A 19,595-nucleotide genomic window follows, 5' to 3' on the forward strand; every position below is an offset into this window, starting at 1 on the left:
TACTAAAACTGTGAAATCGGAACATCCATCAGTCACTGACAACTCGAAAATTATTTCCATCTTTCTCCCCCTAGTTTTTCCAGAAGTTTAGACTAAATTGATTTATGTAATTCCAGAGTGAGATTTGACTTACACAGCTAGTACCAGAAAATTAGACAGATCAATTTTGATCAAATTTTTAAAAGCAATTAATCACAATCATAAATCATTTTCAACAGCAACAGTGATCATTCTGAATAGTGTCTTGTATGTTTAACTGTGTTCATTGTCTACTCATTGATTTGGCAACAATATTGTCTTTTCTGCTGTCAAAAGATCATCAGAGTAATACACATTTAAAATATTTACAAACTTTAAGGGCAGAAATTGTTATTATAAAATAACTCTCAGGTTATTTTTCTAGCATGCATAGCCAAATAAGGCTTGGCTCATAAAAATTGATAGTCAATAAGGATGTCAGTCTATAAAATTAATTTATTTAAAAAATATATTCCTTAAATTAAAATACCACTTAAAATTAATCATAATTATACTCAGTTAAGATCTGTTGAATTCCTATGACATATCAATACAGTACATCATTTTTGAGACGTACTTTGTGATTCTTTAAAATACACACGTACCCGGACACGGTGGCTCACGCCTGCAATCACAGCACTTTGGGAGGCCGAGGCAGGTGGATCACAAGATCAGGAGAGCAAGACCATCTTGGCCAACATGGTGAAACCTCATCTCTACTAAAAATACAAAACAAATTAGCTGGGCATTGTGGTGCATGCCTCTCATCCCAGCTACTCGGGAGACTGAGACAGGAAAATAGCTTGAACCAGGGAGTCGGAGGTTGCAGTGAGCCGAGATTGTGCCACCGCACTCCAGCCTGGCAACAGAGCGTGACTCAGTCTCAATAAATAAATAAATAAATAAATAGCATCACTAGCTGCCCACCTTAAAAAATGACACTCATATAAATATTTATAGTCTTGAATTTTTATTAAAATAATAGCAAGGCTGCTTGGCATTGGTGCATGACTATATTCCTAGCTACTCCAGAGACTGAGGCAGGAGGATTGCTTCAGCCCAAAAGTTTGAAGCTATAATTGTGCAATAATCATGCCTGCAAATAGCCACTGCACTCCAATCTAGGCAACAGAGTGAGACCCTGTCTCTAACAAAAATAAATAAATTAAATAATACCATGTTCACTTTATTCCTCTCTATGGGGAAAAATAAAGGAGACAATGTTTGTTGCTGTGTTTGGGGCTTCATATGATGCTGGGAAAGGCAAGTCCTGATGTCGAGAGGAAAGGAGGAAGAATATCTTCCTTAAAACCAGTCATAAACTAACACAAGGCCAAGCCCAGAAATAAGAGGAGAAAAATAAGCCACCACCACCAACCAATCATGGGATGATTAGTTACAGATATTTTGTATTTATTTCTTTAAAATAAATTGAAATACTATGACTACAGTCATGGAGTAAGTGAGGAGATAAAGTATCTTTATCCCAATTTTTATGAAGAAACTGAACAACAAAGGTGAAGTCAATATGAGAGTATGGCTGTGAGGCTCAGCTTCTGTTCTTATATTCTCATCAGTGGTTGAAATACTATTAATTGCTGCTACCATACATGAAGTACCTATTATGGCTCTGTACTAAGCATTTTATAATGAGGATTAGCAATTGCAGAAGTAATCCTTATAGACATTATACATCTATCTATTTGTATACTCTAATCCCCATTAGAATCCTCTAGAGAAGGATGAGAAACAGATAAGGCTTTGGGATGCATACTCATATTGTCATCTGCATTTTTCAGGTGAGAAACTAAGACTCAGAGCATTAAGTACCTTGCCTCAGTTCAACAATTTGCCAGTGACAGAACAAGAATGCGAATTCAAGTGTGTCTGATTATTTGGGGGTTTGTCTGTTTGTTGATTTTGTCAGGAGGCGGGAGCAGGGTTCAGTAGACTTGGTAAAAAGAACAGGATGTGGTACTTTAAACCTGAGTTTGTTTAAAGGAAAGTCGTTCAGCTTCCTTCCTAAATCCTAAATCTTCCTTCCTAAGTTTGGAGTTCTCAAAATGCTATCACTTGCTATTTCACTATTTTAAGGGGAAGGAGATCTTTTATACTATTATTCAGGAAAAAAAGTAAATAATCCAAAATGAGCACCAGGCTCACTCCCAAATCCAAGTGTCTCTAACACTAATCAAATTAACCTAATCTTTTGCTGTTATATAGCTAGAACTCTTTTCCAAAACAAATTAACACAATTTCAGAAAGTATTTCACAGAAATATACGTGATGAACAAGTCTGCACAGTTCTGACTCTGTTGGAAAGCTGCCATAGGAAGTACAGCTTTAGTTTTGTTCCTTATATAATTTCCACTCATTGGAAGGAAGGGGTCAAAGGCATCAGATGGTATTTAATAAAAACACTAGCATCCAAATCCTAGGCTGTCTCCAAAGCCACAGCAGGGGACCAGCCAGGCTGAGGTGTAAGATTGCCTAGCATTTTAGAGCTTCCACATCTGCCCCTGCAGCACTCTTGGAGTTCAACACAGCAATACTTATATTTCTATTGTTCCAAGCACATTCTTGATCATATAGGAATCAGGCCACATGCCGTGTACGATTGGTTACTCAGGATGATCAATGAGTAAGACACAAACTGGGCCTTTCTTTAATTCATTGAAAATTTGCATATAGATATTGCTAGTCTCTGAGAATATGATGATATACAAGGTGGACATTGTCCCTCCTTGGTTTCTGATATTTAATGTTGAGAAACTTACACCTACAGATAAAAAACTGCACCAGATTTTAAACCATTTTATGTAATAATTTTATACAAGTTGAGAGAACATTACTCATTTAACAGATATTTATTTAATGGCTAACACATGTAAGCCATTGATCTCAATCTTGGAGATATTGTAGTGAACAATCTCTTGAAACTTACATTCTGATGAGAAGACATGTTCTTATTTGTAAGTAGTCGTTTCTGGAAAAATCGAACTTTTACTTGCAAAATACAATCATTTTTTACACTTGATACATCAATTTGAGGAAAATCATGCTCGTGAGCTTTATAGAACTACATGCACTGAGATCAATGGAAAGGATAAATTTGATGATATCTGGTGATAAGAGATTAGATTTCTATTTCTGAATTATTTACATTTTGAAATGTCAATACTATGTAATGCTATTGGAAAACGTGTGTAAATACAAACTTGCTTCTCAAGCCTGTTAATGAAGATGCAAGGGCTATGGTCTGGAGGGCCAGGGCTCACCTCTATAATCCCAAGTCTTATATTGTACTTTCTTTGTAGTCTGGTTCTCCTGCTGTAGCAAAGTCTAGAAAGAAGTGATCCATTTTACTTTAGGATAACTAACTATCCATAAACACTAAATTTCATTCTGGGCCAAATTACCACTTACCAACCAGAAATTTTCTGCACATAGAAAGTAGTCAATAAATTCTTCATAATAAAGTAATAGGGAAAACGTAGAAAGGGATTTGATTGTCTGAACATAATAAGGAAGATATTAATTAGGCAGCAATTTTTACCTAATAACGTGTATTTACCTATTTTACTAACTAAATTTCATTTCTCTTTTTGCATAACCAAAAAATAAAGTACTTGCTGTAGATCTGTATGGTCCTGAGATTTGAATTTTGAGAATCTTCTTGTAATAATTGTAATAATACAGGCAGTAGAGCAAGGACAAAGTAAGAGGACAAGGAATAGTAAGAGCTCAACACTATAACCTTGCAGCCCAATTAAATTAATATGCATTATGTGCATTCAGATTGTGGCATCAGGTATTTTGTAGTATGATATTAGGTATTAGGTAGTTGGTGATAAGTTGCTTATAATAAAACATCCAAATAGGCAGATGATAAAATGTAAATACAGATGATGAGCAGTGATTTGAGGACCCACACAAGTCAAATATTGATTGATTGTTTTTATTAACTGTTCATACTTTATATATTAACTATTATCTATTTATAGCTTATCTCTAATCAATAGTACACAGTCTTTTAAATCAATAATGGCTATACCAAAATGTAAATCTCATATCTCCAGCTATTCATTTACTTCCGATCTGAATCAGTAACTCCTCTCTGTTACATTGTGGTTTTATCATGGGTACTGATACTAAATTCCAATGGAATGTCTGCATTTTTACAAAACTAGTAGCCTCAATGTTTAGTTTCCTGGCAACCCCCTAGACTTGGAGAGTTATGTGAGGAGTCTCAGAGTCAGCTGTCCCAGGCACCTTCCTTTCCAGCTCACATTGGCAGGAAGAACTGTGAGGTCAAGTGAAGGCACTGGGAGGGGAAGAAGGAATGCTCTCCCGAATGACAGGGTTCTGCATTCCAAAGACTCAGAGATGGAGCTTCTCATTTAGAAATGATGTGAAATAAGCCCACAGAAATAAAAATTCAGTCCTTCAGTGGGACACTTCATTCTGAATCTTCATACATTATGTTTTGTGTATGAAAACTGAAATTGTATTTGTCTCTTTGGGGCCTATATTTTGTCACTGAAATAATAAATATGTTGACTTTCAGAAAATAATGTATTATTTTAGGTCTTATCACAGTTAAATTATTCAGGATATTTCCAGATAATTTAATATTAAGTATTAAACTATCTTGCTCATAATGTAAATATAACATTTAAATATTAAAATCATGAATTAATTTTATTAAAATATAATTATCTTGTTCATTATAAATATTAATGTTTAATGCATTGGTATTTATTAAATATTTAATTGATTTTAAATTGGTTACTATTAACATTTAGATATTACATTTCTGATAACTTGAATTTGTTTTTGGAGCATGAATATTTGACTTACAGGAATTCCAAATCAGTTTCTGCATTTTAAAAATATTTCTTAATTTATCAGAATCACTATGATTGTTTCAGATGAGTCAGAATGGCTAATAATTCATTAAGGCTGCATTTTAAATACAGTGCCTACATTAGCTTGGCTAAGCAATGCTTCACATAAGAAATACCCTCTAAGTTCTGAGACTGATAGCTAAGAATGGACACCAATATTCTTCTCTCTGAGAAAAGAGCTATTTATTAAAATGTATTTAATGTATGAACTGAAGAGCTAATTATGCATCCATTCTTTAGTGGCGTTTTAGATGACAGCTGTGTGGAAGCAAGGAGGATAATATTAATACACTATCTTGAAATGAATGAAAGCAAAAAGAAATTTCGTGCCATATTCTAGGGCATTTGAGTGCCTCACTTCAAGTCAATTGTGGAACACAAATGTATTCATTTTGTGTTGAGGAGCTGGAATGATTATTTTCCCAGTGTGAAAATAAGCCCTGCATTGATTAATCTGTGAAAACAGCAAAGGAAAATGAAACTAACTGGCAGTTGTGCCAGCCATTTAATTCAAGAACAAAGACTGTCTGGTTTTAATAGTAAATAGAATATAAATTTTGGAAAATTGACTTATAAATGGAAATGAGATTTCTTAATATTGGCAATAACTTATCAGTCATTTAAAAATAATATATGCAAATAATTTATTTTTTCTGAGATGTATTAAAGTTATTACATAATAGGTTATGGGGAAAAATATCACTGTGCTTTACTTTTCATATAGATTTTTAAACTTTATTTGTAATTAAAAGGAAGAAGGCCTAGTGAAATAATGCTTCTAAAGTATTTTAAAATTCATTTGTGAAATTAATTTTAAAATTAGCTTTCCCTTTTTGCTATTTCAGTGGTTACCATTAGATTGATATCTAATCCAATTAGCCTTGGTAATAAATGCAGAGCATGTTGCCTAGGCAAGAAACAATGAAAAAGAGCAGTGCACCACTACGTCACTGCTTGTATTGCTTATTTTAGGTTCAAAGTATTTACAGTTTCAATTTTGTTTTGAATAATGCACTCCTTAATCCAACAGTTTTAGGTGAGACAAAAACCTGCTTTTGAGTGTTTCAGAGATTATTAACCGTGATTACACATTTTAGGATCACCTGTTGAACTTTGAAAAAAATACCAACTTTCAGTTTCCACCCCAGACTGGATCTATCACAACCTTTGGAGATGAGAACTAGCCATCAGAATTATTTAAAAGCTTCATGGTGGGTGGTTCTACTGTAAGCTAAGGTTGAGAATAAGTTTTAGATAGCCACATGCATGGGGGCACATTAGAAGGATCCTATGATCTTAATTTGTAATATCCATTTTTTGATGACTGTCTTTATAATTTCTCTCACAGTAATAAGACCAAATTATACTTGAAGCCATTTTTTCCCCCACATCAGTATCTGCTTCTCATGACTACTGAAAAGATGAATGGCCAAACTATGCCAGTCATTTGCATTCTTGAAAGTGATACACAACTTATATGCAGGCTCCTTTTATAACACTGGGTATTTTGTAATCAAACATTGTGTTAGAGAACCTGATATTTTAAGTTCACTTTATGAAAACTGTAAATTTAAGTAGTAATAAACATAAGTAACTACCTTTTTGAACAATTGTGTGTTGAACAGTTAAATCTCAACCTTGACTTTTTAAAAAAATTTACCCAACAGATACAGTCAACAAAAAATTACAGTCCACATGCATTTAACAACGCTCTTGTTGAGAAAATAAAACAAGCCATAGGAAAGGTGTTTTTATTTTTTTTAATCACTTGCTTTTCTGCTGAGTTAATGGCACAATCATTTTGGCTAAGATGGATGGGAGAGTTGAGTGACTTGTCAAACTCTTGGGATGAACAGATCATGTACAAGAAAGTATATTCCAGATGATATAGATTTATATGTAGAATATAGGAAAAATGAATTGTTTATAAAACACAAAGTACAGAATACAAAATATAAACCTGGGGAAAAAATTTTGCCCACATGGAAGTATGTCAGCTAAGAATAAAAATATATCTTGGGACATGCCACCTTAGAAAATCTTTATAGAATTTCCAGAATTTGAGGAGATTTTTTAGGTTTATTAAAAGAGAGCATGGATAAGAGAAAAAAAAAGACTAAATACGTTGGTCTAAAATAAATGTGCTACACTTGATTTATCAAACATCATAATTTATTGAACGATGGCATATTTGCTAAGTATTTTGGAATAGAATATTGTTAAATGTGCTGAACTAAAGCAGAATAGCCATTTTAAAAACACCATCACCACCCCCAAGGAGTTTGAATTACAGGGATTCTTCCCAACATTGTACCCATATATGTACCTATGTATATCTGTATATATACATGTATATATGACTTACAATCGGTGTCTTCTTGTATTGAACAAATGTCTTAACCGTACTGGTACCTTATCAAACCTTTAGTTCAGTGGGTAACAAGATATGCCAGAAAATAAATGAACAAAGACAACAACTAAAAGAGTTAGATCAGTCTCTCTGAAGCTTGCGATTGTCCAGGAAGATCCCAGGAGAAGCTCCCTCATGCTCGGGGGAGTGCAGCAGCCCATAATAGACAGATAACTCAAGGGGATTTTGGCATCCAGAAGTTCTGGCACAGATAGGTTCAATAATGGGCCAAGAGCTAAGATTTAGGCTTCTGAGAAGACTGAAGAGAGCAAGCAAAGAGACAAAGGGGATGCCCATAGATAGGCCAAACTTTGCAAACTAAGGGCACAGTTTTCCACAAAATTTCCACGAAATTCTACCTCATACATCACTCACAAGTTTTGGGGACTCCAGGCTACTCTCACTTCTGAACAGCTGTCTACAAATTCAGGGGTTCCCACTGTTTTCTCAAGTTTAATAATTTTTCAGAACAACTCAAAGGACCAAGGAAAGTGCTATACTTACAATTAAAGTTTTATCAGAGCAAAAGGGTACAAATCAAAACCAGTCAAAGAGAGAGACACTTAAGGCAAGAGGAAAGTCTGAGAGGATCCCAAACATGAAGGTTCTGACAGCTGCTGGGCCACATTACCCTCCTGGCACGTCACTATGTAATAAAATATAAAAGTATTGCTAACCAGGGAAGCTCACAGGAGTCTCAGTGTCCAGACATTTTATTATGGTTTCATTGTATAGACATGATGGATTAAATCATATCAATATCCAGCCTTCTCCACTCCTCAGGTTGGGCTGCTATCACATAGGCCAAAGCCCCAACTCTCTAATGTTATGGTTAGTCTTCCTGGCATGACCATTGCCATCTTGAATCATCTTCTTAGTATAAACTATAAGGTGTAGTTGAAGGGGCTCACCATGAATAATAAAGACCTCCAATCACTAGGGAAATTTTAGGATTTAGAGCTTACCTCCCTGTAACCAGGGACAAACACTATCTAAGATCTTTCACGAGTGGTGGGAGCTATTTAACAACCTAGAAAAGCAGGGAAAGGCACACTGTGGCATAAGCACAGGCACTTAGAGTAGGTCATGCAGAAATATTAACATTTGTAGAGCTGAAAACCTGATTTTTTCTAATTGCTATAACTTTGGCTCATTTCTGTTCTTAGGTAGAGAAATGAAGAATGTAGGGAGAGTGAGACTATCAAGCAACTACAAATTTAATCTCTGTCTGTGAAGCTCTGTCACCAAGCCTACCTTCTTTACTGAGTTAAAGGGAGTACTGGAATTCTTTGAGAAGAGAATTATACCGTATTACTTTATATCACTACGTTTATTCTCCCTTCTATTATTCTTCATATTATAAACTCCTTATGTGCATTTCAAAAAGTCTCTAGCTGAATTCCAATCTTTTGAATGATTCAGGATTTTATTTGACAATAATGAAAGTGTGTTTTAGACTTTAGTCAGATAACCTTCTACATTGTGTCCAAATATCATTCTCCATTTTTTCTGTACCTTCCATTTTGAAAATCCTTTCTCTAGCTAGCTTCTTTGTCTCCTTTTTATTTAAATGAGTTCTTAACTCCATAGCAATAAAATAGGCACATACTTATTTAAAAATATTAAGAACCACTGGCCTGTATTATTCTACAGCTGCAGGATACTATACAGCAGAGCCAAGAATAAAATGTTTAAATTTTAATGACATATATAATTTTCAATTATTAATGGATGATAATTAGAAATAAAATGGTACAGATTGAGTCAACTTTTTAAATACAATAATGTGTAGGATAGGGACTAGAACTGAATAGGCAATTTGAAAACACCACCACTACCACCAAGGAGTTGGAATTATAGGGATTCTTTCTAATATTACAAATCACAGTGGCCTCGCCTGGGAAAACAGAAGCTGGTAAAAATTATGCATTACATGCAAAACTACCTGGAATATTGTTCTTGGCGCAACCTGAAGTTTGTCAGGAATTTTTTTAACCTTCCTTGAGTTCACAATTAGAATATAGCAGTAATTCAAACCAACTAAGCTTAGGCACAGAAGATAAAATTGTGAAACCAGTTTATAATATGAAAATTAGGTATATACATGAAGTAAATTGGAGATATTAAGCACAATAATATAAAAATGCAGAAAAGTTTAAAAAATGGTTTTAAGATTGTAGAAAGGAATCTTTCAACAAGAAAGAGGCGGAACAATAACGCAAATGCAGATCAGCTGTAAGACTCTGGGAATTACCATTCAAAAGTGAAGGAATCCATCTGAGGGAAGCCTATGGGTCTGAAAGGAAGAGGCAAAATATTTAAATATAACTAATTTATTCAGTAAATAATTACTGAGTGCCTGCCATGTGCATGGTAAGATTTTAGGGTTGAGAATGGAGTTCATAGAAAGGCTAAGTCCTTTGTTACTCTAAATGGATTATCCCAAGTGATACATTTTTTCTAACAGAGGACATCTAATTAAAAATCTGAAAGAGTGATAAAAGCTGTAAATGCTTCCCAGAAGCTGATTGAATTTTCTGAGAGGATAAATAATGTGAACTCAAAGTTAGCAACCCTTCTTGTTGGAACATAATGCACCATGTTCATCTGTGAAAAGAGATGCTGGTCACCCATATTTCTCCCTCTTCTGTTACCCTCTGCATCTTAAAATAATGAACTATATAATTACAAATAGTGGGAATACACGTTGTAGAGTTGAAATGGTTGGGCCACTCAGTTCCAAATTTCCATTAATATTTTAAAATGCTCAGAGCAGTGCAAAGAACTCCGCATTCCACTTCGGATTTGCACCTTCACAAATTCAGTTGAAGCGACCCACATTCTTGCTAACAAAATTATAACTACAGTTTCATTCATTTGGCTAATTAATTGTTGTTGGAGTCAACACTAATTGTTGTATAATTCAAAGAAAGTAAAATAAATTAAGTCTTGTTTTCTAGGGGGAAAAAAAGAGGAAAAGGAGAAAGCGTTGGTGGATAGATGGTGAGACAGTTAGAGACAAAAATTCTGTATCTTCCCAACAACTAAACTTTCTGAGCCATAGTTTCCTCATCTTTAAAAAAAGGTAGTGTCAACAGCTACCTTGTAGGAAAAGTGTGATATTTGCTAATAATATACACAAAATACCTAGCGCTGTGATAGGCCCTTCAAAGTTGTGATAATAGTGTTTTTTAAATATGATAGGTGTTTAAACATTAAGTAAATAAAATGGATGCTATCGTAATAGTGAGTTGCAACAATAGCAAAACATCTAAACTAACATATTCTTTGGGACTAAATAGCCTCAAAACAACCCATGAATATTGTATTTGAAAGGTGCTTTCAAATAGAATAATACTCCTTAGAAACATCAGAAACTTAGCTGAGATGAACAAACTGAGTGGCTCAAAGCCAGGGTGAATTTTAATCAACCATGTCATGATGCCATTATATGATTTGCAAAGCAAAAACACTAGCGGTTTGTAATGATAGAGACTAACTTAAGTTTCCTACTTTAGTTGTGATTTTTGCATATTGATTTACAGTGTACCAAAAATAAATAGCATGAACTTCCTTCTTTTTGCTGTGGGTTTAACAAGCTTTTTTAAAGATTATTTTCCATATTTCAGAGATACAGACAAATAACTATCTAAGACAGCAAAATAAGAGTATCATGACTGCACTCATTAAGCTCCATGATCTCCTTTATCCTTTCTGAACTGATCTCTAAAATTAATTTCCTCTTAGATGGTGTTTTAAAACTACTTCCTGAAACATAAACATTAAAAGTTTGCTTTCCAGATACTTAAATAATGCCAGCTTTTCCTGAATTGGCCCCTCGTTCCTATGCTTCATGTTTTTCCCAACTACCTCAGTGTCTCTGGAACTATCAGAGAATGTAGTTTTGCAACTTTAAAAATCATCCAGATTTTTCTTTCCCACTGTGAATGCTCCCCAAGGTACCTGGTCCCACTGCAGAAATAAGGACACATTGACAAATGCATAGCACTTAATAGGCCTCATTTCGCACAGTATTTGAGATACAGAAACGTTTGAAGTCACAGTAATATTGAATGCACAAGAGTTACCTAGGTAATTTACACTCTTCTATCAAAGTCAAATGTTCCTCAATGATGTTGACTACCATGAAATAGGGATGGACTCTAGGCAGTCTGTAAAACCTGATTCGCTGGGTAGCAGCCTAAGTTAATAAAAAACAGAACTTTTGAAAGAAATATTGACATATACTGTATACATGCAACATGACAACCTAATTGCTAACAATGCCTTTTTGAAAAGTTCTGTTTTACTTATTTTGCATAATTGGTCTGAAACCCCTTTTTTATTTAGTAGCACCATTCATTTATATACAGCTTACAAATATTCTTATTTGTTCTTATTCAGTGTCTACCACTGTAGACGATATTTCCTCTCATAGATCTTAGAGTCCAGTTTAGAAGCAAGGCCAGATAATACAAAATAATTAACACAGGAAAGTCTTTAAAGAAAGTGAATTCTCTTAGATAAGTTCAGCAGCACCCGTGTTCTTACTGAGTATATTTGCTCAGAAAATCCCTTCTTTGAGATGATTAAATGTTAGAGTTCAATACAAGTTCAGCTGAATGATGAAAGTTAGACCTCCTTTCCCTGTGCTTTCCCCAGCATTTTCTTAAAACATCAATTAAAATTGTGTTATAATCTATGAAATTTCATGTTAGTTTTTTCCTGTGTCTTTTACGGGCCCCTTCAACTGTCCTTATATGCAGGGCATAGTTTAGTAACTAGCATATCGGAGATCTTCAATAAATGAAAAATGTATTTAGTGATGCTTTATTATTCGTATAATAAATATAAATTTATCTCATATTTCTTATAATATATGATACTTTAAAGCCTGAATTGGAAGCCAAGAAAGGGTGGCAATTGGATCAAGTCACTTAACTTCTGTTTCTCATGTCTTGATTTGCTATTTTCATATTCACAGTTATGTAACCCATTCCATAATTTTAATTTGGCAGATAGTTATTTTGTACCTTTTTTGAGGAGAAATTTGTTATTAGATTAATTCATAGCCTAGCCGGTGCTTCTCATGTGACAGTGATCCTGATATTGACAGAATCTTACTTCTTTTATCATTTCCCTAAAGGATAAATAAATTTCATTGGATGCAGTGAGTTTTTTTTTTAATTTTAATCATTATTTTATTTATTTATTTTACTATACTTTATGTTCTAGGGTACATGTGCACAACGTGCAGGTTTGTAATTATCACAGTGAGTTTTTTAAATGACATCTTAGAACACGCCATGGGACTAGAAAAAAACAGGATTCTAAAATTCGTAGGAAGGCTTAAAATATTTAGAATCTTCTTGTCTACTAAGAGACCCAAGAGGACAGATAAATTCTAAGTTCATTGGTGGGTCTTTATAACTTCAGATTTCAGAGAAACTCCATCATGAGGAACCCAGTCATGATTTGTCTCTCCCTATGTTTGGGCCTCTTCCATGCTCAAGATTCCATGGGACTCAGGTTAGAATCCCTTCTATCTGTGGTACTGGCAGTAAAGAAATCCAGAGGCCTAAATATCGCTGGTGAACAATGAGGGGCTTGGCCGACCATATAAAGTTCAATGACACACTATATGGTGGCACTGGAAAAACGTTCTTTGGGACTCTCCAATCACAATCCAAAGAACGTATTTTCACTAAGAAAAAGTGGCATGCATTATCATGTGGCAATTGTAAATCTGTAACTATATATAAACATTCTGATATTAGGAAAGATAAAGATGGACACAAATAAAAATAATACTTTTCCTGATCTCTCTTTGCTATTGTTACCAAGAACATGTAAACAATGGAAGCAAGGTCTGAATTCAGTGAAATAAGTCCTTAATTTCCTCTGCTAATGGTATGGAATCTTGGACAATTAGAAACTTACTTTCGCTTGGGTAGGAAATCACTTTGGCTGGCGATTTACTTTTCCAGTTACAAGTATCATGAACTAACAATAATTTCCATTTTCCTACCCTTGAGCAAGGAGGAAAGAACATAGTATTAATTCACATAGAAGAACAGCATTATGAAAGAGCACATTTTTGTGCCATGAAATATGTTTTTCTACTTTTTTGTAATGAGATCCCACTACGATTACTTCATTGAATTCAATAGTGAAATATTTTTGATACTTAGATAACTAACCCTTTTGAGTAAGAAGTCTGATTTTTAACTCTATAACAAATACATAAGATTTCTAATTAAAGAGTTTTAAAAATAAATGTTAAACTTCTTTAGCTCAACTGTTTCTGTTTTTTGAATTATCACTGGGACTTTCTGCATAGTTCCTTTCTTCATTCATCCACCCTTTCTTTCATGTAAACTTTTACTGCTTCAGCCCTAACAAGGCATTGCATTTCTCCCAGGCACTGGGGAAGCAACAGTGGATAGCGACAGTCCCTATTCTAATGTTGGCTAACATTTAAGACATGAATAGTTTTAGCTCATCAATTAACTGCCCTAGAGACTTAGAAAAAGTCAACTGAAGCCAAGTTGATGAGTAGTTATTAAACACTTATGTCCTCTCTAGCAAGTCCCTAGGTTTATATCAATTTAAAATTCTGAAAAAATCTGGGAGTGTATGTGACAAGGGTTCTGTCACTCTGCTCATGATTGTTCAGCTATTTTCAGGAACATTCAGAATCTGAAAAAGGGCCTGGGACTTCTATTTCCTGGGAAAACTTGAAGCCTCTATTATCTCAGCTCTTAAATCCTGTAGAGTGAAACCCAGGGATTTCTAACACTCTAGAATAATTGCAGCAAAAGTAGTACATTCTTTTTGCTCCAATAATATCCCATAATAAATTGGTATCGCATAATAAATTGGGATACATTTTACCATCAGAAGACAAAAAATGATATAGCCTGGATTATCTCATGAACATGGTGTAAATACTCGTTTTACATAAGGCTGAGTAGGTACTTTCAAGCTTGTACATGCTGAATGTGTTTTCCCTATGAGTACACCAAAAACAGTTTTATTTAGTTCCAATCAAGCAAATACATGGAATTCTTTTCATTTTTATGTTCATAAAGTCAAACGGTTTGGGGATAAATTCCTGCCTTCAAAAGATTACAACAGAAAGACCAATATCTGCATTTTCCTACCAAAAACAACATGGTCTAGAGCAGGGATCTGTAAAACTTTTCTGCAAAAGCCCAGAGTATAAATATTTTAGGCTTTTCAAGCAGTATAATCTCTGTCACAATTACTCAACTTTTCCTTTGTATCGTGAAAGCAGCAATAGACAATATGTAAATAAATAGCATGCCTGTGTTCCAGTAAAACTATTTACAAAACAATAAGCTGGCCAAATTTGGTTCACAGGCCAGAGTATGCCAACCTCTGATCCAGGTAAACCTATATTTTGAGCAACGGCAACATTTGTTGTATTCATTTCGTTTCTTACTCCTATTTTATATCCTATCACATACTGAAATAAAATACTAAATAGTAAAAGAGATTTTTAAAATTTATTATCAGGTATCTGTTGTAATAATAATTCCCTGGTGAGAATATTCTCAAAAAACTAATATTTGTCCACTTAAGTGCCATTTTTCCCAACGATGATAAACTTTTGATCATTTTTCTACATAGTAGATTGTTTTCATTTGCTCTATATCATAATGAGTACAATTGAAATTTTGTATGCTTTTCTGGTAGTCTTTCTCAACTAATTCTTATGATCAGATGAACTATCTAGGGGCAAATGCCCTACCTTAGTTGACCTCAATCTGCAATTATTTCCCAGTTAATATTTCCATTATTTTATATATCAGTTATCAATATCTATGTGTCTCTAGTAACCTTCTTCCCTTTGTCCATACCTCCTTTTACACACCCATGCATGAAATATGCTCTTGATGAGGAACTGAATTCTGATTAAGAGACCAAAATAACCTAGTGGCTGGAATCATATAAAATGTTACCATAAAGCCAACATTGAGTTCTTTTAAAGAATAATTGCATTTCTTTTCTGGGGACACAGATTTTTACAATAGCTATTTTCCACAGTACTCAAAAGCTTGGTTGCTTCTTTCTTGCTCTTTTGGAATAATAGATTTCTATTACTCTCAATGTTTTGGAACCTAGCCAAAATTAGCAGGTAAATGGAGTTTTCTTGGTGTACTAATACTTCTTTATTTACTGAATTGTTTACTTGGAAAAAGTGGTATCTTTGTGTTTTGTTTTGTTTACTGATTTTGCTGCTTAAGTTTTTTTTCTACTCTATCTTCTGCTTATGTCTCACTTTCTCTCTACAATTTAGCCCAATGGATCTCAACCCTGGACTATGTAACTATCATCTGGGGAGTATCTGAATACCAAACCCTAGGTCCCAGCCCATAGATTTTTCTAATCAGTAGATTTAGGGGACAGAGAACAGGCATTAGTTATCTTTTATTGTGATTGTTTAATATTTCCAGGTGATTCTCAAGTTATTCCAGGGCTAAGCACTACTGGTTTACTATAGCCGATTTATTTATTTATTTTTAAGAATTCTGTGTAAAAAGATTTTGTGGGCAGGGGTTTACACTGATACTCCTCTTTCTATTTTGTGGCATTTATATCTAACACATAATAAATACATGGTACACATTTATATACACATTTTTGATAGTCTGACGATGTGGAAAAAATAGGCTTTAGCGTTCAGTGTTGAGATCTTTTGTTTTCTTTTTCTCGGTCAACTATTGTGCCTTAAATTACTATTTTTTAGTAACTGTGAAGTCATGTGTGTGTTACTGTCTTTCTCTTTTTCACAGCACCAGAAGAATGGGCCACAACCCGCTCTAGCTTGAAGGCACCACCACCGAGGTCAGCAAGAGGGGGATACAGGGAACACCCCTATGGTAGATATTGAAGGTCCTTCCCACCTGTGACCTCACCTCAAAGACAATTCATAGCCTGTGGTCTCCACATAAACAGCAACAAGACAAGTAATAGTCCTTTTTTTTTGTTTGTTGTTTTCTATTCTAGGGATAACTGCTCATGATTACTTCCATATATTTCTTGTATTTCCCTCTATACTGTTGGCGTGACATTGACACTAGTATTATTTTACAAAACAGACTGAAAAAGACATTGGCAAGCATAGTCTATAAACCTCTCAGTAGGATGATATTCTCTTGGTTGTTTTTCATTGTTGTGTGTAATTTTTTTTTTTTTTTTTTTTTTTGAGAAAAAGCATGAACCTGTTAACAGATTTTGAGTCTCAACCAACTAGCAGAAACTTTGTTTAGGGTTGCTAAAAGACTGTAATATGATTTTTGAACTAGCTGATAATAAAGTTGTAGATAAGATGTTTTAACCTGTCTTTTAATATCTGTTAGTTAGACAAAGATATTCGATATTAAGTTTGTAAATTTAATTTTAAATGCTGTTTTAATGGGGTTGAAAACAAGCAGCTACTGTATGTATGTAGCTAACTGAATTTGTTCAGTGTTTTAACCTGTATTTGTTAAAAAAGAAAAAAACACACACACACATAAAGTTCCATGTGTAAGCTTCTCTAAATAGGAAACCACAATTTGTCAAATATGTTTGCCATAATTTGTCAATAAAGCTGAAAACTTTTGTAAAAACTAAATTTGGAATTACTTGTTTTCTAGCTTTAAATGCCTGCTTTATTTCTTCTTCAAGAGATGCCTAAACTGTTTTCTATTTAAAAATTACAAAAATGAACCCAAGCCTGTTTTAAGATATTTGTGTAATACTTAAAAATGTATTAATAACTTATGGTTGTTAAATAATTTAAAAGTTAACAAACTAAACTGTTACATGAATCATGGTTAGTAAACACTAATGTATAACATGTTAATGGAAAAAAAATGGATTTAGAATAATAAATGGATTTTAAACTATCCTCTAAGCTTTATCTTGCTAAACACAAATTCTGATTGACTTGTTTGCATTAGCATGTCTCTCGTGAGAAAGAGTAATGGAGTATAAAGAGGTAAGATTACCACTTACCACTGTCTAAATGCCTAGTTCTTCAACCTTTGAGTTTCCCCGCACATTAAATATCCCATCCAACATGTAAGCATTGCGTAGATTCACTTTATTGTTTTCACTCAAAGGAGTGCGTGGACTTCATTTGCGTAGTTTATAACAATTTGTTTTGACAAACAAATCATCAGTGTCACTGGCCAGTTGTTGCTATTCAACCTCAAAAACTTTATTTGTAATTTTCAGTGCTAAATATCACCGCCCTTGAAGGCAGTTTAGAGGGCTGATATTTCTTTTGAGACTATCAGACTTGATGGCTGATGATTATTAAGGAAATATGTCGCAGGACTCAAAGGATGACTAAACGTTAAACAGGTAACACTAATAGTAACTCTGTAATTTTGCCTATGCAACAGTAATGTTAAATATTCTCAGTTATTAAGTTCCTGATAGTTAAAAAAGTAAACCTACAAAAATATAACAAATAGGTCTATAGGCTATTAAAACAACTAATTAACATTAACTAGAGGCACCAAAATTATTTGAAATTATATAACCCTCAAGGCAATAAACAGAACTAAAATTAACAATAATAGTAATGCAACTCTTGCTAACTTCAAACGTAAGCTAAATTTTGATGGAAAAAAAGAAAGTGAAAGACTTGATGGTAGGGATGAATGCCAAAACTGTTAATCTTTTAAATACAGTTTTTTTGTTTATGGTGGCTTTTTGTCGATGTGATTGGTTTACTTTTTTGCTGCTAACCAGCTTAGGCATATTGCTGTTCAGTTTTTGCAGCTGGAGTTGCATGCTAATAGTATTATGAAGTGTGTGTCTGTCATCAATTAAAATTGTAAATATTTGCCTTTTACAAAGTGCTGTTGAGTTATATTTAATTTTCGTTTTCTATTCCTTCTCATTATTTCAGGTACCCACAAGCAAAGAACACATAATTGAATAATGGATGTGATTTGCTAAGAAGGATGGAGGTAAGCTTATTTTTTATCTTCTTTGAAATAGATAATCTCATCAGCATGAACACATAATAAAGCGTGAAGCTATAGTGGTGAGCTAAAACACCTAACGCCACTTGTTGAACTACTGAAAAGGCTTAGGTAGGTTGTTGTCAAGAAATGGATGTATTTTTATCCTTTTTGAAATAACGTGGTATGACTTAATATTTACCTGGTAAGACTTTGTGAATTTAATCAGAAGTTTGTCAAGTGAATTGTGAATTAGTAGTTAAACTTCAGCCTTTTTCTTTGCTATAAACTACTATATTCTACCTCTCCTTAGTTGTACAAAGAAAGAGTACTAAAACTTGGTTATAGGAGATGGAACTCACAATCATTGGCTAAAATAAAGGGAAGGGACAGGGTGGTCTATGACCAACTCCTTACCTACCCCTTGTCATAAGAGTAAAATAAAATAACTAAACATTACCATTATTTCCCCCAGTTATCCCATTAGACTGATCAGTAAGCTTTTAGCTTCTCATCCAGCATTCTATTTTATTTAGCAGATAGTCACTGAGCAAAATTGCTATTTGAAATTGAGACTTGGTTTCTGTACACAAGGAGTTGAAAACTTTAGCCAATAAACTTCAGACTGAAGACAGTGCAGGGACAGTTATGAAATCCACAGGCTGAGCTGATGCTCAAAGAACTGAAATGACTTGGTGTGATGTTTAAAGCAGGGTTTTAAACTCCAAGTTTTAATCTTCTGTGTCTAGTCCTGTTTTTACTACATAAATACGCATAATATATGTTAACTTTAGTGATCAGCTGAGGGGAGCTATGAGAGAGCCTGGAGATTCCTTATGATGTGGGGAAAGGGGGCAGTGACAGAGACTGAGGGAGATATGAGGTAGAATGGAAGGAAAGGAGTAGCTCATTCACTGTGAGGAAGGCAGCACCTCCTGGTGAGGGGAATATGCTGTCTCAGTTTGTGCAGCTGGAAAAATTCAATGTGTTTGAGAGGAAAGCAGAGGCTCAATGGGCCCTGAGGGGCAGACTTATGAAAGTACACAGAGAAAAGGCAAAGCCTGAAAACACTACTGGTTCAGGTGAGGTCCCAGTTGTCACTAAGTGCTGTGCTGAATTGTTCAAATTTTATAAGGAAAAGGAAGAAGAAGCTATTACAGGTTTGAAGTAAAGAATGAGTGCTGTTCCTAAGAAAACTACCCCAATAAGACAAGATAAATCTCACATTTAGTCAATTTTATCATTACTAACTGCCTCTTCGAGATAGCTTTTCTA

General features: G+C 34.2%; 1 protein-coding gene across 23 annotated transcripts in view; it reads left to right on the forward strand.

The window, feature by feature from the left end:
- The window catches only part of KHDRBS2 (KH RNA binding domain containing, signal transduction associated 2), a 634,276-nt gene that overhangs the window by 571,780 nt on the left and 42,901 nt on the right, over positions 1-19,595 (forward strand). For 18 of the 23 annotated variants that reach the window (XR_010586369.2, XR_006697607.3, XR_010586372.2 and 15 more), the window contains 2 exons: positions 16,155-16,328; positions 18,266-18,326. Coding sequence is in view for 2 of the 23 variants with exons in the window: in XM_045391082.3 (XP_045247017.2) it covers positions 16,155-16,252 (98 nt within the window). In the remaining 21 variants the exon portion in view is untranslated. Of the gene's footprint in view, positions 1-16,154; positions 16,979-17,583; positions 17,713-18,265; positions 18,327-19,595 lie in introns of those variants that run through there. The other 5 variants (XR_010586373.2, XR_012434458.1, XR_012434459.1 and 2 more) reach the window with 2 other exon arrangements.

The sequence above is a fragment of the Macaca fascicularis genome, chromosome 4 (genome assembly GCF_037993035.2).
Source record: "Macaca fascicularis isolate 582-1 chromosome 4, T2T-MFA8v1.1".
Classification (NCBI taxonomy): domain Eukaryota; kingdom Metazoa; phylum Chordata; class Mammalia; order Primates; family Cercopithecidae; genus Macaca; species Macaca fascicularis.